This window comes from Haliotis cracherodii, unplaced genomic scaffold (genome assembly GCF_022045235.1).
Source record: "Haliotis cracherodii isolate W230 unplaced genomic scaffold, xgHalCrac1.p SCAF_18, whole genome shotgun sequence".
Lineage (NCBI taxonomy): Eukaryota > Metazoa > Mollusca > Gastropoda > Lepetellida > Haliotidae > Haliotis > Haliotis cracherodii.
In genome coordinates, this window is record NW_027266273.1 from 3,585,612 (window position 1) to 3,607,181 (window position 21,570).

At 41.2% G+C, this 21,570-nt stretch overlaps 2 protein-coding genes across 2 annotated transcripts in view; both read right to left on the reverse strand.

Moving 5' to 3' along the window:
• The window catches only part of LOC139465677 (uncharacterized), a 29,019-nt gene extending 21,201 nt beyond the window's left edge, over window positions 1-7,818 (reverse strand). Inside the window, exon 1 of the mRNA XM_071247449.1 lies at window positions 7,582-7,818. Within this exon, the coding sequence (XP_071103550.1) occupies window positions 7,582-7,813 (232 nt within the window). The 5' untranslated portion in view covers window positions 7,814-7,818. The remainder of the gene's footprint in view (window positions 1-7,581) is intronic.
• Window positions 7,819-7,937: 119 nt separating this feature from the next.
• On the reverse strand, window positions 7,938-10,728 carry LOC139465676 (uncharacterized). The gene is made up of 2 exons (XM_071247448.1): window positions 10,584-10,728; window positions 7,938-9,077 (listed from the first exon to the last, which is right to left on the reverse strand). The coding sequence occupies exon 2, from the start codon at window positions 9,069-9,071 to the stop codon at window positions 7,959-7,961; it is 1,113 nt and encodes a 370-aa protein (XP_071103549.1). The 5' UTR covers window positions 9,072-9,077; window positions 10,584-10,728; the 3' UTR covers window positions 7,938-7,958.
• Window positions 10,729-21,570: the final 10,842 nt, after the last annotated feature.

Below are 21,570 nucleotides of genomic sequence, written 5' to 3' on the forward strand. Positions count from 1 at the left end.
AGAATAAAGGCTGTTTTTCCGCAGCCCGTTTGCCCGCATATGATAGCGCAGTGCGGATCTTTAGGTAAAAGATTATTAAAAGATTGGTTGCACGAATCTCCCATTTTGTATATTAAGTTGCGCATCCATAATCACGTACAAATATCTGTTTAATTTACCAGCTGATTCCCCGAGCTTCGTTATCTGTATGGTGACACCCTCGCTAGCATTTTCTATTCTCCTCCCACTGCCGTGTAATTGGTCATCGTCCGTTGTTCGCATGTCGAGCCATAGCGCGTACTTCGAGGTGAGGTATTCACCCATCGATACACTCCCGAGAGACAGATCTTTCACGACCGCGTTAACTTCCGGAGAACGTTTTATAGAAGGAAGTTTTTTAATCTCACCCCACTGGTGATACGCTAGCATTCCTTGGCTATATAGTTGATTAGGAACGCCCTCGATAGTCAATTCTACTTTTGTAATCTTGGGATTGTAGAACTTCTCGGTATTTCTTTTAAACGCATCGGAGGGGTCCTCGAACAACATTAAAATACCCTTCAACGACCTCGTGGGGACGTTTAGATTGATATTCCACATCGTATCTTTTTTGTCCCTCGTGATCTTTCGATGTCGCAGCACGCGATCGTACAAAATGGCTAAACTTCCCGAATACTGGTTACGAATTTGTCTGGCTAATTCGGGATCCGTTATCATATCGTACTCCAGCGAGATATTGTCAATGGAATAGCTAGCATCTTCAGCGGATCTGATTACTCTACCGTAGTCGTTAAAAGTGAGTTCGTATTCTAACCTATCGCCTAGGGATGCTTGATAAAAGGGCATGTGGGAATCTAGTAATTCAAAGTCTAGGGGAATATAGAATCTGTTACCTAATGCGTCGGCAACGGCCTGATCTTTTACGACGGTACCATCACCACTAGAAGCATCTACTCGCAGTCTCAATGTGTTCTTATTACAAATACCTTGGTACTGTAAGTTTTCCCGCTCTTTATCCGTTCTCCAGAGATCCATGTAACAATAGTAGACATCGCTATCGTCGATACTCAAAACCTCATTACCGCTAATTTTAATAGCGATTTTCTTAACGATAGCACGACCTAAGTTCTGACTGTTAACGTCGGCAGAAGTCAAAACAATCGTAAATGCTAGTCGGACAGTTCCCGGAACTAACACATCGTGTGCGCCGAGATTAGGAAAGCGAACCAGAAGCGTTTGATTCTGATTGATGGTACTAGGGTTATTAGTTATAGTAACAGACTGACGAATTGCCTGATGAATCTCGAAGTCTGCGTTGTGGGTTTAACTTGCATCCGTATTGCGAAGACATTGTTATATTGAAAACATGTACCCTATGTTTAATATAAAAATGACTGATTTTGATATTAATGACTTAGATCTAAGTACCTTTGGTGACCCAATCGAAGATACTGATGAAACCAGGTTTGGTGACACAAATCTTAATGATGAAATTTTACAATCAACCGTCAATGATTATTACGATGCATTAAAAGATGATAAAAATTATGTTACTCCAATAGGTCGTGAATATTCAAAGTTTGAGATAGATAGTAAAGGAATATTGCGACTGCGTGGCGCTCCGGATATTGATCTTATGCATTCTCGTACTCGTAAGCCCCTAGCCTTGTCTACGATAGCCGCTAAAAAAGGCATCGGCTTTGTTCGTGATGAATTAGGTTTTGTAGACTACCGACGACTTCCCGCGAAGACTACTAAGGCTCTTCAGACTATGAGGAAAGAACTCGTTAATACAGATGATTTGGAAGCAGCCTCGATGGTGGCCTCGGACGGACTCGGAGAAATCTTAGATACCTACTACGATAATTCAACGTTACAGGTACCACATTCGGAGTTCAGTATTCGGGAATTACGAGGTCTTGACAAGGCAATGCAAACTATGCGGGGAGAACTCATCAATAATATAGCCAAGCTATCCGAAATCGACAAGCATATAGCTCAAGAGAAAACAAAACTCGAACAGGCGGGCGATGAATTCAGTAGACGTCGCGTTGCTGAAAGATTGCGTAACCTAGAAGAGGAAAGATTGGCCCGCCTCGAAGCAGCTTCCAGTAATAGAAAGGCACTTCTTTCGCAAATCAGTCGTATTCGAGAAACTATCGATCAAGTCCTCAACGATGATACTACACTGGCCGATAAAATTAAAACATTGTTCAGAGAACAGGGAATAACAATTGCCAGTATTTTAACCGCGTTGGGATTTATCATATCGACTTTGACTCTCTCATTAACAGGTGGTGGAGGCGGAGGCGGATCACCGCCTAACGATAAAAACGGTATAAGAGAGTGGATAAAAAAGCATTTAAAAGCCTTAGGTTCAGCACTGGGAAAGCTAGCTGAGAAAGCCGCGGCCGCACTTCCCGGTATAATAGGGAGTGTTGTTTCCTGGCTATTGAATTTATTAGCTAAGACCACCACTTGGCTTAGTCAAAACTTGTGGGGGTTGATCGTAGCAATTGCAGGGCTGTTGTACGTATTCGCTAAGAACTATTTAACCACCAAATCAGTTCGCTAAGAACTATTTAACCAAATCATGAGTAAACCAACCGAGACTCGACCCACTACAAGCGCTGTTTTTTCATCAATATGTTGTTGATTTTTAGCCGCAATATGTGGTGACACTTGTGCGTCAGTAGATGTTTGTGCATTAAAAGATGTTTGCGGCTTGACTATTCCCTTTTCACCCGTGATCGTTTGAGTTATTAATTCGACGTTAATATCTGAATTTATACCTGGTTTTTGTTGATCGGTAGCGATAACAATTTTATTATTATAGCCTATCACTTGACCGATCTTAAGTTCCATATTACTCGGAGACATGTATAGTCCCGGCGCATAAACGTAGTCCACTTTCGATTGAGCGTACTGTAATGCATCTTGAAAACGCTTTATAGACGATGGTATGTCAACTGGCGAATTAATGGCGTCCTCCACGTTTGAGACAAACTGTTTTTGCGCATCGAGCGCCGTCCCAGAACCGATAATGGACGTTCGTGTTTGAGATTGTGCACCGAGAATTGCCCATACATAAGTTCTTATCGATTCATTAACTCTTACAAATCCTGGGTTAGTAAAATTATTTTCCGTTTTATCATTAAGAAATTCATTCCAAGCGTCTCCGGGTGGTTGCTCAACCTTTTGGATGGTGAAAGCAACACCACCCTTAGAGTTCATACGATCATCTCTCCACTCGTTACTTGAGAGAGCAAAGCTCGGAAGGAGCCGACCCCTTTTCAGTAAATCATCGCTGACTTCTTTAACAGAGTGTGCACCAGCGTATGGAATACCTAGACCATGGTTAACTCCACTCAGACGCCAATCTTTACTCGTAGAAACATTAAATTCATTACAAATACGTTCGAATGCCTTCTTATCGTACTGATTATTTGTGGAATTCCACGCTCGATCCTGCGGTAATGGAGCACTAATTTCTTTAAATATACGTCTAATCTGATAGTACACGTGAAATGACATAACAGACTTATTCAGTTCAAATCCTGGAGCGTAAAGAGATACGCCACATCCCGTTGTGGCACACCATACGGCAAAGTTTAACTGATTCTGCCAAAATTGCATCGGATTGTGAAACCAATCGTGCACCATTTTATCGCTAGTTGCCGTGACCCTGTACTTTTCAAAGATATCGGGGAATTCAACTAAAAATTCAGCACCAGAGGCAGTTACTATAATCGATTGATTAGTAATGTAAGTTGATTTCATATTTAAGTTATGATATAGTATCATTGTATATTTAATATGTATGTTACACTCCCGGGAATAACAAATGGCCAGTCTATTGAACTGCTTCAAACTATCGATAACTCGAATGGACAGCTCGAAGTCGCTCTATGTGATGTAACGTATTACCCACTGTGGACCAATATAAGTACTGCGAGAGGTAATAATGAGATATTTATATTTGATGAACAAAACAGATTTAATAGAATTACTACTATACCTGATGGGTATTACAGCGTAAGCTCACTCAATGATGAATATTTTAATTCTAATGATGAATTTTTAAAGCCTTATGGAATTAGTCTCACACAAAATGAGTCAAATAGGACAGTGAAAATCTACAATGAAGGATCAAAAATACTTATTAGTGAGAACTTAGCAATTACACTTGGATTTAGAGGAGAAATAACATTACAACACGGCTCAAAAGTGATTGAAAGGAATATCGTACATGATTTAGTTCCCTATAAAGAGTTGTTCATCCATCTTGATCAAATAAGCACGACGGATAATATTCAACTAGAAAGTCCTTCAACTCTACTCAGAAGTGTTCCGGTCAAAGATGTAAAATACAATAGCGGTAGAACGGAATCTTTCTCATTATTACAATATAAAAAATTGAAGCGGGGTATTATTTCAGACCTCAAAATTTCTGTATTAGATGTAAAACACCAACCTGTACATATAGGATACTTAAGTGTAACACTCCATATTATAAATAATGGCTGATTCCATATTTAAGTTATGATATAGTATCATTGTATATTTGATATGTATGTTACACTCCTGGGAATAACAAATGGTCAGTCTATTCAACTGCTTCGTACTATCGATAACTCGGATGGACAACTCGAAGTCACTCTATGCGATGTAACGTATTACCCACGGTGGACCAATATAAGTGCTGCGAGAGGAAATAGTGAGATAATATTAACACATGAAAGAGATGGAATTATTACTATACCTGATGGGTATTACAGCGTATGCTCACTCAATGATGAATTTTTTAAGCCTTATGGAGCTAGTCTCACACAAAATGAGGCGACTGGGAGACTGAAATTATCCCCTGGAATAATGGGTGTAATTCCTTACAGGAACTTAAGAATTACAATTGGATTTGCAACCAATTATACTATAATAGTCGATTCATCAAATGAGGGAAATACATTACCCGATTTAGTTCCCTATAAAGAGCTGTGCATCCATCTTGATCAAATCAGCACGACGGATAATATTCAACAAGAAAGTCCTTCAACTCTACTCAGAAGTGTTCCAGTGAAAAATGAAAAATACAATAGCGGTAGAACGGAATCTTTCTCATCATTACAATATAAAAAATTGAAGCGTGGTATTATTTCAGACCTCAAAATTTCTGTATTAGATGTAAATCACCAACCTGTACATATAGGATATTTAAGTGTAACACTCCATATTATAAATAATGGTTGATGCATCAGGCCCTGGAATGATAAGACAATGTAATACAATTGCGATTTCCGATCTCGGAGACACAGAAGGATTCGATAAACCCGGTACCAATGGTAAGTTATACGCTTTACACTTACACGATGATGTATACAAGCGGAAAGAAGTTACATTCGCGGGTAATCTAGAAGATTTAAGCGATATCGACGTTAGTAGACTCCTTAAAACCACTCCGTACAATATTATTTACAACAGTGAGAATAAATGGACTATGGTCGAAGCAAACATCAAGTGGCTGCTGAATATCGTCATTACCCCACCTTATGCGATGATGGGTAAGGGACATAATTTAACTAAGATAATAAATAGTGGCATCGTACTCGCGGCCTATATCCCGTCAAAACGAAAAAGTGTGTTAGTCACTCCCCTGACAGAAAAACCAGGTCATATGTTATATAGTCGTCCGGCAATCCAAAATGTTAGTTTAAATTTGGTTACAGAATTCGATAATATTAAAGTTAACTTGAGTGCAATACCTAATATTTCTACGCTTATTATTGAAGTCTTGTTCGGAGATGCACCGGTAGATGCCTTCGAAATATTACCAGGTCTATCAATTAAATGGCTCAAGAAACACGAGCGTCAACGTTGCAGTATTATTCATGTCGGTGCATCACCCGTTGCATCCCTCGAGGGGGTTCAAATTATTAAAAGTGGTAGTATTTCTCTTTCTAAGATATTCTTGCCGTATAATATACATTTGATAAGGTTGATGTATACTCTCAAAACATTTAAGCAAGACCAATTAAAGACTATTATATATTCGTAATATACACTATGAGTTTATATCCAGCGCTCGATGAAATGATGGAAACTGTTGATGGATTTCGATTACATCAAATAAGCGACATAAAACATCGAATAGAAAAGGATAGGGAGTTGAGACTTGGATTGTATAAAAAGTATCGCAGAGCCGTGAATGCTCTGGACGGAGTTGACATCGCGCTTGTAGCAGCTGGCATGGGACTCGGTGTAGCCGGTGTCGGTTTACTATCAACTATAATCGCCGCGCCTATCGTGCTCGGCATGGAAATAACCGCCGGAGTCTCGGGACTGGCAGGAATAGCGATAAAATTCATTTCTCGTAGGTTGCAAAAGAAAGCATTAAAACACGATAGTATTCGGATACTCGCCGATGCAAAGTTGAACAGCATCGAGGATCATATTTCGACAGCAGTGGCCGATTGTAAGATATCCGAGGATGAGTTTCGTTTAGTGCTGTCGGAACTCACCAAATACAATGAAATGAAGCAGGAGATTCGATCAAATTCTCGTAAGACCAATGGTATTAGCGAAGACGAGAAAAAAAAGTTCATAGAACAAGGGAGGCAACAAGCGCATCAATTATTCCGTGCCAAAACCAAAGAACTGGTTGGAGATTAAAAATGAATTGCTTACTATCGTGTGATTACATTTAGACAAATGCTTACATAAATATATAATAATGGAAAAAACTATTAAATGGAGAGAATTACCACAAGGGTTTTATTATATCAGTGATGTCAAACCAACCAAATACGGTAATCAATTGTTTCTTATCAATTTACAAAAAGAGTGTAGTTATATAGTCTGGTCTCCTAGTAAAATGAACGAAGAACTTAATAAAAATGTTGAATATCGCTTTATCGATAAAAATAATGAAAAATATTTTTATTACCATTTAGACTCATCTAAAGCAATGATTGGCCCCAGGTATTGGTGAGCTGGAGTCAATTTAACTTAATCTCATGACTATCATTGAATCGCATAGTCATTTACACATAAAAAATCCCCCCTGTAGTAGCAGTATAGGTATATGAATCCGGCTCCAGTGGAAGTGGTCCAGAACCATCATTACCTATAAAAATTTATGTCTTTGGCTCCAGGTGGTGGTGAGCTGGAGTCAATTTAGCTGAATCTTATGACTATCGTTGAATCGCATAGTCATTTACACATAAAAATTCCTCCTGTAGTAGCAGTATAGGTATATGAATCCTGCTCCAGTGGAAGTGGTCCAGAACCATCATTACCTATACTACTTCTTCATAGCAGAAACCCATGTATTCCTACCAACGGAATCAAACCTAACTAATATATCATAACACCGTTTTGGAAATCTTGAGACATATATTAAGAAGCTTTAACCAGTATCTTAAACATATTGTGTAAGAATCAATATAAATATCATATCGACCACATTCTTTATTTTAGTCACCATCAAACATGGGTGTATACTTTCTTTTGCCCGGCAGTATACATGAACATGCTGCAGTGATATAGCTTGATTATCGTTGACTTTGACTTAAAATCACATTTCAAATCCTAATATATGAAAATTACCTGATTCTGAATCTTTATGGTCACGTTTCTTACTTCGTCCATTCATAGCTCCATGGAGAATTGCATCACCAGGACCAGAAACCCCATCACAATCAGAGTGTCTGCGGACTTTAGACTCTGAATCACTGCTGTCATAGGTGGACGAGTATTTCTTAGTGTATTCACAGCGAATGCTCTCATGAAGGTTGCCAGTATGTATGTCAGAATCGGTCCCATCTGAGTTTGAAGTCATTTTAATGCACTCAAAACAATGTGTGCCGTCCCAATCTTGATCCTTTCCTTATGGAAATCGCAGAGTAGAATGTTTCACTTTGATATCTGAGTTCTGTCCCTTTGTATAAAAGTTCTGACTCTCTTTATTTAAGTGCTGACATTGTTTAATCAATGTTTATTGACATGCAAATGTCATTTAACGTACTCCTCATTCTGAGTAACCAATCCTCTTTGGTCAGTCGTTCAACATTTCCCGTCGACACTATTTGATAAGCTTCCGGGCCTTGCTTGTCAAAGAACACAATTCCTCCCGCCAAACTACCAACTGCAATTTCAAGAACGTATTTGTCCCTTGCTACATTGTAGAATTTAAATTTTACTAGTTCTTTTGGAATGTCCATAAAGCAGCTATTGGCAAAATATATGGTAGCACCAGATGTTATAACACGAATGAGTTGTCTCTCGAGCTCATCCACATCAAACTGTAGCTCAAAACCTTCAATATGTGGAACAAGGCTTTCATACTTTACTTCACCATGTGTCGTGAAGGTATTCTTCTTTTCGGTAATGCCTAAATAATAAGAACCCCCATCTTCGATTTTCGTCATGCAACTCAGATATTCTCGAAAACGAAGTTTATCCCAAACATAGTTTGCAAATCTCTCTGGATCGTTGTCTATAATCTTTCTGTCGTCTTCCTTTGGTTTGAATGTTTTTAGTTGTACATGTCGACTTTCATAGGGCACTGGTTCGATCCCTCTAAATTCTGCAGCTTTCACTCGTGGTGAGACCGAATCACACAAAAGGGACAGAATATTTAGCGCTGATGGTCGTTCAACCTTAAGATCTGAACAAATTTTGGTTTTGAAATCAACCGTGGCAACACCTTTGGTTTCAGTTACAGATATAACAATGAAATCTCTGTAATTCTTAAAGTTTGGTAATTTCCATAACCAGTGTCGCTCGTATGCGTCAGCAAATAACTGTCCATCACAGATCAAATTGTTCAGACTTTCTTCAAGAAACTCATCAAAATAGCCAAGGAAACGATCACTACATGATTGTCCGCTGATATGAATTATAAGTTTGCCACCAGATGTGTTTCGTAGTGCTGACAAGCAAACTTGGATTGTCCTGAGTGTCGTTTTCGCATTAGGGTTGTGTTTTCGTTTGCCCCTCAAGTCAGAATAACACAGGTGTTGAATCAATACATTCGGTACTCTTGCTTGTGTACATGTGTACAGTTTCCCAACCTTAGTGCATGCCCTACATGACATACTAACCTGAAAGAGGAAACGACTCATTAAATTGCAATAACAATTTAGTTTATGTATTTGTTAAGTAACGCCGTAATATGACAGAATTCGCTACTTTGCAAGGCAAGCCAGTGGGTGAAATTATAATCAACGATTCACGCCGTCGGGAAATCGATGGCACGAAGTCACCCCAACAATCCATCTGGCCGCCTTCAACCAAATGAATACGTTCCTGGTTTCAGAGGCTGATTTAGAGGAGGGTGACTTCATGGTATCCATTTATTACCTACATTCAGTACAAGAGCTCGTTATTGATCAGTTTGTGTAATATACAATCCTGGGACACAGTATAAGTAAAGAGATGTCTGTAATACTGTACCGGGACCGTATGTCATTGTAACCGACTCGTGCACTCAGCATAGGTTATCTCCTTGTGCTTTCATGCGTGTCCGTGAAAAGATGACGTACAACGGTAAGGGAAAATATGCATTCCCTCATCCCTGTGCCCTTCTGGAAAAGATATATCCACCCTACTGCGTGAAATGGGTATATATTACTGCGGACAGGTCGTGGTGAAGAGGCAAATGGCGCCAAAAGTGCCCCTGTAAAATTGGGGTTGAATATTTATGGAAATATGCTCCCCACTCTCCCAGAAAAGCTAACTCCGCCGCTGGGTTTCTATTCTTTTTTTGTGGAAGGGTAGGATGATGGGGGCATATAATGTAAATATACAGCCACAGACTACATAAGTTACAGTGAGTGTGAGTGAGTGAGTTATATGGCGGCGTGTCAGCTGAATGTGAGAGGAAAGCCTCAGACGTTTACCACTTCGGTGAAACCCTCGAGCACGGGTATGGTGCTGACAAGCCTAGAAACATAATCAGGGCAATTCGGGATTCGAACCCACAATCATACATTTCTGGCGTGTAAAAGGAACACAACTCTGCACAGCGAATCGCGGCTCCTCAGACGGCTGGGCCCACCCGTGCCCCCTCCTCATGACTGGTCCATTGTCATACAAGCAGACGTTACCTTTGTCTGATGTCACGCACGCAATATTCCATATTCCAGCTGTATGACAGAGTCCATATGAATAATCCGAGTCTATACCAGATAAACCATACACCCCCACCCCCACCCCCACCCCACCCCACGCCACCCCGCACCCCCCACCCCCCACCCCACGCCCCATAAGTTACAGACAGACATCAACATGATGGTATTTGTGAAAGCAATGGTCACTCCCGGCGGGGTTGGTGTGAGAATAGAAGTGAGAGTGGACTGTTTGAGAAACCTACAGGGACAGTTGTAGACTAACGCTACGTCTCTGAAAATATATAATTGTGATAGAAACAAACAACTCTATTTAAATTGAAATGGAGCCCCAGTGACATGGCATACTCGGGCTATGGGTATTACAGTAACGGCTGGGTTGAAGGGAAAATAATATGGCTCCGAGACTGTGAGACAATCTAGGGGACTTGGGGGGAGAGATTATAGAGCCCAGGGATCGACAAGAAGTGAAACACCGACCTGTAAAACAGCTGGAGAACAAAGTACCTTCGGAACCCTTCAGTGTCACCATAATGCACCGCGACAGATCACAAGGTAAGGCACAAGAGTCTAGCAGAAAGGAGATATCCCTGTACGACAACGAACCTCCCAACCGCCCCGGCCTTTCCACTGTCGCTGTCTGTACACCCGCCTTAGCCTATTTATATTATTCATGACTGCGTGACACTGACCTACATTACATTCCAGGGTGGATGAACGACTGGTTTTCTGACGATAGCATGAACAGCCTTGACATTCAGTAGAGGACAAAAGGGTTGGTGTTGCGTTGCTCGAACAATAAACCGATAAACTTAGACATTGATGACATGATGCGTTGTCGACTTGTCTTCGATGACAGTCAATTCATTGTTTAAGTTACTACGACACAATAACCAGCCATTGAAAATGAGTGAGTGAGTGAGTATGGTTTTACTCCGATTTTAGCAATGTTCCAGCAATATCACGGCGGGGAACACCAGAAACGGGCTTCACACACTGTACACATGTCGGGAATCGAACCCGGGTCTTCGGCGTGACTAGCGAACGCTTTAACAACTAGGCTACACCACCGCCCCCACTGAAAATGGGGGAGGTAACAAATCCATGAACCCCTCGGTCGGATCGGACGACAAGAAGTCAAGGCACAAAATTTGGTGCTTCTGTTGCCGTGTATGGATGAGCTGGTTGAGGGTTCGAATCCCAAATTTACCCTGACAATGCCACTTGGTCTTTAACCTTTGTATGAGGCATTTGTAAACTCGGCTTTCAAGTCATACCAAGCAGGCGCGATGGGGAAGTTGCTATAAATAGTATACGTGCAACAATCTTGAACGCGACATTAAACCCCATTTCACCTTCACCTGGTAAGCTGGGACAAAACATACTGTTCAAAGCGGCGTTAAGTCCAACTCACTCTCTCCTCCAATTTCTTTCGGCGGTACGGAGAAGCGGTGGTAGACAAGCTTCCCCAAAGTTTCGAAAAGTGTTTTTTTAGACATGGGACATCGATCCGCTGCTGTCGGTTCGAATCCAGATTCGTCCTGAGCATAACTCTTGGTTTGTCAGCACCAAACTCGTGATCAACAGTTTCACTATAATGGTAAGTATCCACAAGCTGCATCTCTTCGGGATTTCATGACACACCAGGCTGACGCACTGGGATATTACTCGAACATTGTCAAAAGCGGCGTTAAATGATGACTGAATGTTGTTTAATCCACAGTCAGCTACATTACAGCAATGTAATCCATAAACAGGGGACTTTGGGACAGACAAATAAGTAGTTTTTAATATGAACAACGAGCCATAAGTCGGGGTATAACACTCTTACAGTCAGGACCTCGTTCCTCACTCAGTGATTTTAGCGCTACGATTGTCGTAAGTTCATATCATAGTTTTGGAGTTTTAATCTTAACGCTAAGTATGCTTTGTGGGTCATATTTAGAAATCAACCGGTCATATTCTTAGTGGGTTATTAAGATATTCCTCGACGCTATATATACGGCTGAAAAATGTCGATGCGATGTTACATTTTAATTCGCCCAGTATCACGGCATTTGTAACGTTTTCTAACACAGCAGTTAATTATGGAATTCTGTATTGGCGGACAATACTTTACATAAGTAAAACCAGGTTCATGGATTTCCGATACCTTCGTATTGATAAAACAACTGCCATATATTCTATGTATTGGATGTTGAACGGGACATTATTGCGCCATACTCGTTGGTTTCAACAGCGTTGCAAACCTCAAAGCACTACGTCACTTCGGGCTTCCCTCCCACATTCAGCAGACGCTCTGATATGCGTTAAACCAACTCATTCAATTATATGCTGGCTGTACTTGATGTTGGATCGTACTCGATGTGGATGCACCCAAGCTGTGCCTTGGACGTCGTAACACACTTCTTCCACATCCTGATGTACACTAGTGATGATTGTCAGAGCCACAAAGCGATCTTAGCGCTAAGGTGAACCCCAATACTTTAGCAGTCTTACGAGATAGGGTGGGGTGGGAGTCGGGGTCGGGAGTCGGGGGTGGGTGTATGGATTTTGTAGGATTTGTAGGATTTTCGGCTACAGCTGCAAGACCAGATATGTTTTTATAATTCAAACTAATTGCCTGAATATTTCATATTTAAAAAGAGACACCTTACAACAACGTATTTTTAGTGGCCTAACTATTTTTTCAAGCATTGTAAGATACCATTTATTTGTTTCGCTAAATATAAATATTGATTCGGATGAACGTCTTTATAACATTTAGAAGTTTGATATAATAATGGCAAGGGATATTATAACCTCTTTATTATACATACAACCCGTTATAATTAGATTAATATATGGGAAGTCAGTTGTGACAGAATTAAAGTTGGTATACATTCTCGAGGGAGTTGACGGGCATGACAGTTGTTAAAGGAGCGTTAGAACAAGGTAGTGACATGAGCAAGGGGTTAAGTTAAATGATACTTTTGATTGTAGAGTTAATTAAATTTAAATGACCCGTGCACTTGGGAGAAAGACTAATTATCTGTATCTGATCTAACTTCATTTGTACATTTGTACATATATGTCATGATGTATAACCCCGTCATCCTTCTAGACTAGGGACAAGAAGTACCTTGTGCATATATGATACAAGAGCTACATTCCTTGTCACGATATGGAAATCGAGCTGAGCCCATTTTCCGAGTACGGCAAAGGAATGGTTAATTTTTACAAACTTTATTTTTTATTATAAATGAATGCAATGCTAGACACAATCATAGGTTTCTGGCTTGCTCAAGGGACACAACTCTGCACAGCGAATCGCGGCGCCTCAGACGTCTGAGCAACCCGTGGCCCCCTCCCAAACCTTTAACAAATGCTTTACAACAGTTATAGCGTGCCTTCAACACGAACTATCCGATGATTGTGCGCCCGCTTCTTTGAATCGATAAGGCTGCTTCTCTCGTTATGTTCTTGAATGGGATTGAATCAGGAGTCTTTGTGTTCCTGGTATATTGGCTTGTTTGTACTCATGTTTACTTGTATACTTGCTGTATGAAAACCTAATTATATTGTACTTTCTCCACTTCTAAACTGTAACTGCCCGTGACCATGTACATTTGTAACTGTACCACTCTCTCCAAGCTATCCGTGGCCATATTGTTCCTGTATCACGCAACCACTCTCTCTATCCGTGGTCATATTGTACCTGTATCATGTTACCAATATCTCTCTCTATCCGTGGTCATATTGTACCTGTATCATGTTACCAATATCTCTCTCTATCCGTGGTCATATTGTACCTGTATCATGTTACCAATATCTCTCTCTATCCGTGGTCATATTGTACCTGTATCATGTTCCCAATATCTCTCTCTATCCGTGGTCATATTGTACCTCTCTCTCTCTCTCTCTCTCTCTCTCTCTCTCTCTCTCTCTCTCTCTCTCTCTCTCTCTCTCTCTCTCTCTCCGTGGCCATATTATCTTTGTTTATACCTATTTAATGTACAAAAAATAAGAAATATGTTTGATACCACTTTATATCTCTTTTTCCTAGAATACAAACATTATATGTGTGTCTGTGTTATATGTGTGTATATGTCTGCATTTATTTGAATACGTCATACAAAGAAAACTTCTTATTGCACCCAGACCTAAACGGATCAGGTGGTCCCAATTGCGTGGATCGATGCTCATGATATCAATCACTGGATACCCGGTTCAGACTCGATAATTTACAGACCGCTGTCATATAGCTGGAATATTGCTGAGTGCGGCGTTAAACAAACAGACAAACAAACCAATTGCACCCCTAAGTACTCTCTCCCATACACATAATGTATTGAAAGCTGAGAAATGTAACTCATTTTTGTCTTCATTTGGGTCATTGGCTTCTATACTGAATAAATGTCTTGTCTTGTCACCTGTTTAAACCTGTCTGTGGTCCAGTTTGTTATATATAGGTGACCACAAAATGTAATGCAACGCTTTACAGCTGTATTGGCTGTGACTTTGTCATTGCAGTGCCTAACATCTGTAAATACAGCTGATGTCATTATTCTGACTAGAGTTACGCCCCTTTGACTGACAACCTATACTTCAAGTGAAAACCGCAGGAAACACACTAATGCTGTGACTGGATCTTCTTGTACGTTTGACAATATTTGTTTTGTCAACCGCATGATGCATTACTGGTGGACTAACATTTCAAATAAGTATTGTTATACCTACTGGGAATCTTCCGGCAGCTCATCAATACACCAAATCTTCCAACTCTAATGACTCCTTATTCGTTTTGAAACATGGTATGTTTGTGTGTTTTTAACGCCGTAAGCAATATTCCAGCTATAAGACGGCGGCCTGTATGGAGTTTGGACCAGACATTCCAGTGATTGATATTGTGAGCAACTATCCACGCCAGCGGGTTATAGTGACACGCATTCAAGCAAATCACTGAGCCTGACAACCCCATCCATTTGGTTGTCTCTGCTTGTGTACCATTGCTTGTATCCCTAGGTGTACCATTGCTTGTACCACTGGGTGTACCATTGACTGTACCACTGGGTGTACTATTAAGTGTACCCCTGGGCGTACCAATGAGTGTACCAATGAGTGTACCACTGGATGCACCGATGTGTATACCACTGGGTGTAACATTTGATGTCCTGTTGGATGTACCACGTGATGTTCCTGTGGGTGTATCATTTGGGTGTACCGATGTCTGTACCACTGGGTGCAACATTTGATGTCCTGTTGGATGTACCACGTGATGTTCCTGTGGGTGTATCATTTGGGTGTACCGATGTCTGTACCACAGGGTGAAACATTTGATGTCATATTGGGTGTACCACATGATGTATCAATGTATGTACCATTGGATGTACCGATGAATTTACCACAGGGTGTAACATTTGATGTCATTTTGGGTGCACCACATGATGTATCAATGTATGTACCATTGGATGTACCGATGAATGTACCACTGGGTGTAACATTTGATGTCAAATTGGGTGTGCCACGTGATGTACCAATGTATGTACCATTGGATGTACCAATGTTTGTACCACTGGATGTAACATATGGTGGATCGATAACTGTACCTTTGGATGTAGCAATGTTTGTACCACCGGGTGTACCGATGACTGAAACATTGGATGTACCCGTGTATGTACCATTGGATGTGCCAATGTCGGTAATATTGGGAGTACCCTTTGATGTACCATTAATCGTTCTACTCGCTATTGTGTGTACAATTTCGTTGTTCCACTGGGTGAACAATTTGCTTTTCCACTGAGAGTACCATCGCCTGTACCGATGCATATGTACTGGGTGTACCAACGTGTGTACCATTGAGTGTACCACTGGGTGTACCATTAAGTGTACCAATGGGTTTACCAATGAGTATACCACTGAGTGTACCATTGAGTGTATGTAACTGTTGTACATTATGTACCGTTTTGTATTTGACTAGATGTACCATTGAGTGTACCAGTGTGTGAACCAGCGCAATACTGGGCGAACCATTGATTGTAATCTCAATAGTACACACATTGTTACAAACAATGGTACACCCAGGGGTACACTCAATGGTACACCAAGTGGTACACTCAATGGTACACCTTGTGGAACAAGCAATGGTACACCCAGTGGTTTACTCAATGGTACACATATTGCTACAGCCAATGGCACACACGTTGGTACACTCAATGGTACACCCAGTGGAATAAGCAATGGTACACCTAATGGTACACTCAATGGTACACCAAGTGGTACACTCAATGGTACACACGTTGGTAAAGTCAATGATACACTCAATGGTACATACGTTGGTACAGTCAGTGGTATACCCGGTGCTACAAACAATGATACATCCAGTGGAACAAGCAATGGTACACTCAGTGGTGAACTCAATGGTACACACGTTGGCACAGTCAATGGTACGTCCAGTAGTACAAGTAATGGTACACCCAGTGGAATACCACTAAGTGCACCACTGGGTGAACCATTGATTGTACCACTGGGTGTACCAATTGTTGATCCAGTTTTGTAAACTTAATGTGCACACAATTCGTTTATTTTGTCGATATCATTCAAAGACAAATACACATTAAAATCAGATGTTATACAGGATGGAATCATCCTTCATATGTTCTCAGAATCCGTGAACATTCAAGTTAGACTAGGACTTCAGCAACCCATGCTTGTGGTAAGAGCCGACAAACGGGATCAGGTGGTCAGACTTGGTTCATGCATGGCATCGTATCCTCTTGCTTGGATCAATGCTCGTGATATCACTTACTGGATTGTCTGCTCCAGGCTCGATTACTTACAGACAGCACAGCTGGAATATTCCTGAGTGTGGCGTTAAGCAACAAATACACAAATCATATTTTCTAAAAGAAGAACCAACAGAATGTCTTTTCCATCTTTAAACCCAGGTGCAGTGCAAAGTAAAGTTATCTATCTACGACCTAGTGTTGAGCCTCGTGTTTGAGCATCGTGTTACTTTCGTAGAAGATCTGGTTTACAGAATTAATACAGTACAGCACAACTTTTGCTTATTTTATTGGTAATTAATATCTTACTCGTTGAAATTTTAAACTATGATAAAATAGACTTGCGATTGTATTTGATACTATACAAATATCTGTTTGACGTAGTTTGACGTTAAAAACAAACATTTCAAGCACCAAAATGCCTTCTCCCTGAGATTTCAAACATTGACATCGATAAAAAAAATTATTTTTAGTGTACGTATCATTTGCAAATTAATAAAAACAATCACGGATCTCGATATCCGAGTGTGGCATGTCTCGATGTGGACTGTGGTTGTTATTTCTGCATGACGAGGCACCTGTCAATCACGGAGAGCTTAATGCGGATCTTATGTCGCGTGGGTCTCGCGACCGACGTCAATGGGCGGCTGCTCGCCATAGATGATACAACGCTAATACAAAACAACCATTTTTTTCAAAGGACGATTTGTTGCCCTCCACGCCTCAAAAGGTTTTTCACTGACATTCGTCTTGATATAATTCGATTTACTTATATATGCGTCAGGGTGTATAGTTACGACACAAGGATATGATGTCTTTAAAGAAATCAGCGAACCCCTGTGTCAAATATTTGGGCAAAGTCGGATTTCGTTTCTCAAACGGCAACGTGATTTGAAGTCTACCCGTCCTCCCAGCTTAGAACACGTCTGTAATGATTTGGACAGAATATTGATTTGGTAATTATAAGGATGCTTGTACGTTCTTCGTCGTAACCGTGTTCAAGGGCATACTATGTATAGTCAGTGGTGAGTGAGTTGGGTTTAACATCCCTTGAACAATATTTCAGTTGCATTAAAACCCATCATTCTACGGTTTGAACGCTCCATTACTTTTCAGGAATGGAGAGTTGTTTGTCAACTATACATTATCTTGAACCAACATTTGAATTGATTTCCACTTGGAACAGACGGAACTATTTTTTACATGGATTTTATTGATATGCGAATAATTTCATTTTTTCCGAAAACATGTGTCACCAGCGTGGTTCGAACCCCTATCGTTTGAGGATGGTTGCACACTCCACGTTTTGACATTTAAGGGGAGGTGGGGTAGCCCAGTGGTTAAAGCTCGTCTCGCCGAAGGCCCGGGCTCGATTGGTGTGCCCCACCGTGTTATTGCTGGAAAATAGTTAAAACCATACTCACTCACTCACTTTGATATTTTAGTACCGTTCAAAGATACACCGACCTCAACTCACTCACCCACCGAGCTGTCATTGATATATTTAACTTAAAAATTGATAGGGTGGCGGGAATATATCATCTTCGTCATGTGGGGGCACGGGTGGCCCAGTCGTCTAAGGCGCCGCGATTCGCTGTGCAGAGTTGCGTCCCTTGGGCACGCCAGAAACCTATGATTGTGGGTTCGAATCCTGGTTCACCCCGATTATGTTTCCAGGTTTGTCAGCACCATACCCGTGCTCGTGGATTTCACCGAAGTGGTAAACGTCTAAGACCTGCATCACTTCGGGCTTTCCTCCCACATTAAGCTGACACGCCTCGATATAACTGGAATAATGTTAAAAGCGGCGTTAAACCCAACTCACGCACTCACTCTTCGTCATGTAAATGTTAAAAAAAGTGCTTATGTGTATAATAGCTCAGCCTGTATTCTTCTCCTGGAGGGGCGGTCGGGTAGCCTAGTGGTTAAAGCGTTCGCTCGCCACGCCAAAGACCCGGGTTCGAGTCACGATATGGTTACAATGTGTGAAGCCCAGAAATGAGCTTCACACTTTGTACCCATGTCGGGAATCGAACCCGGCGTGACGAGCGAACGCTTTAACTACTACGCTACCCGACCGCCCTAAACCCTTACGTGTTCGCTCGGGTGTCTGAGGGGTATACACATATCGATGCTATGAGGGTCAATGTATAGTCCCCTTATGTAAGACTAGCTCAAGGTAGAAACTGACGGAGACACGCCCTTCCTGAGGTTGGGGTTGATTGGAGCTCATTGACGTCAATGATGACCCTTTGGACACTTCGAATATTTGTCAGCTGCGGGTGACGGTGTTGATTGCCCGGAGTGTGATATACAAAAACATCGAAGTCTGGCTGTCAACAAACGTCTTTGACGGCATACTTTAGATGGTGTCTGCTTGGGCATGCGCACTAGCTGACGTTGTAGATGGGTGCGGCTTAAGAGGTATATATTTTAAGAGAACTAGGTCATCATGCACGGATTTTAATTTTTTGTTCAGTAGACAGAAAATACATAACAAATCTCCAACAACCATGCCATCCTACATCCGGACAAAGCCAACATGTTTGAAAGCCCGGGTAGTATACTACTCGAAAACGTTATTTTGACTATAAGAATTCAACTGTCTTTAACTTCTTTTGAGTAGCATATAGCATCCAAAATGCAAGATTATAACAACCCTCGTGATGATGACACATTCAAATATTTGTCCAAGCCCTAATTACCGTTTGAAGGACCATTATCCAAGAAGTTGGTTCGTGTTTGTGTGTTCGTTTGTTTGTTTGTTGTTTAAGGCCTCACCCAGCAATAATCAAGCAACATGACGTCGGTCTGTTAATAATAATCGATTCTGGGCCAGACAATCCAGTGATTGACATCATGAGCATCGATCCACGCAATTTGGATACGGTGGCATGCATCAACCAAGTCAGCAAGCCGATCCCGTTAGTTGCCGCTTACGACACACATAGTCACCTCTTACGACAAGCATTGGTTGCTGAAGACCTATTCTAACATAGATGTGATTGACGTTGATGCAATCCTGTGTTTTGTTAAGCCGTGTTACCTCATTTTTGGATCACTTGTCGTATCTCTGAGTATCAAATACACGCTAAACCATGTATACATACACCAATGCACAGCGGAGTCGGGGGTGAGTACGCTTTGTACGGCATGTCACGTTATCCGTTATAGCCCCTTGCGTCCGATTACGAGTGCTTACAAGAATCTTGATCAGTGTGAATATGGGATTCGAACCCACGATAACCGAATCCTTCCATTCCAAAGGAACGCAACTCTTCACAGCAAATTGCGACAGTTTACCAACTCTGCCAAAGTATATATCAAGTCATATTGTGTCTTGCTTATGCGATTCGGGGTTATATATGCACCTGTAAAAAGGTTAAGCACCGCTTACTATATATATTTCAAAACAATATAGTTATTTTTTTTAAATCGCATATTTTTATAATTTGATGAAAAAACACATTAAAGTGGCATACGTGTATAACGTGTAAATACAGAAGGCAAAAAAAAATACCTAATGACATGTTTTGTAACTGTTTCATTATTATTGTTACTTGAATACACTTCCAAGCGTCTCCTCTGCTTCTCTGTTCGCTTGGGTCCAGGGGTAAAATGCGTGAAGCCAATTGCTGGTGTCGTGTTTTGCTGAAATATTGCTTAAAGCGGCGTAAAACTCAAACTCACTCACTAACTCTGCTTCTCTAATGAGCCAGTACTTGAGTGAGTGAGTTGGGTTTAACGTCGCTTTTAACATTATTCCAGTTATATCACGGCAGGTCAGCTTAATGTGAGAGGAAAGCCCGACGTGATGCAAGTCTCAGACGTTTACCACTTCGGTGAAACCCTAGAGCACGGATATGGTGCAGACAAACCTAGAAACATAATCGGGGTGAACCAGGATTCGAAACCACAATCATAGGTTTCTAGCGTGCCCAAAAGACGCAACTTGGCGCCTTAGACGACTGGGCCACCCGTGTCCCCTGCCTGTACTGGAGACCAAATGTAGAAACATCCAGTGTTCTTGTACTAAGAGCCAAAGAGGTATCGCTAGCGTCTTGGGCATTTGTATACTGTGTAGATAATTATTTTTTAAAGTAGATATAAAGACGTTCCCGGTATATGAAAAAAAGAAAAAGATTGGTGTGTATAATTTATTCAGGTATATTATGTATATACCATCTTGGTTCCCAGACAGATAAGTAACTCATTAAATATCCAGCTGTGTTGTGTTGTATCTTACCCGGAAACTATTTTGATACGTCTGAATTCTTTATTAATATGGAGTTGAGAGTATCTGCCGAGTTTTTGACGTCATAACGCGCTGCAGGGGGTACAGGTGATCCAGTCGCCCTAGGCGACGCATATAGCTGTGCAGAGCTGCGTTCCGTTGATCGTGGGTTCGAGTGCCAGATTCGCTCTAACTATATTTTAAGGTTTGTCTGCACCAACGGTGATCGTGCGTGATTTTGGACTTTTCTCCCACATCAAGCTGTTCAAAGCGGCGTTAAATCAAATTCACTCAGTCGATCCAGTGATTGATATCATGAGCGTCGATCCACGCAATTGGGATACGAAGACACACATGAATCAGGTCAGAGAGCTTGACCACCCGATCCCGTTAGTCGCCTCTTACCGCAAGCAAGGGTTGCTGAAGACCTATTCTGACAGGATCTTCACGGGTCATTTATGACGTAGTT

Excerpts from the sequence above, each read along its gene's own strand:
- LOC139465676 (XM_071247448.1), bottom strand. The coding sequence starts at position 9,071 with ATGTCATGTAGGGCATGCACTAAGGTTGGGAAACTGTACACATGTACA.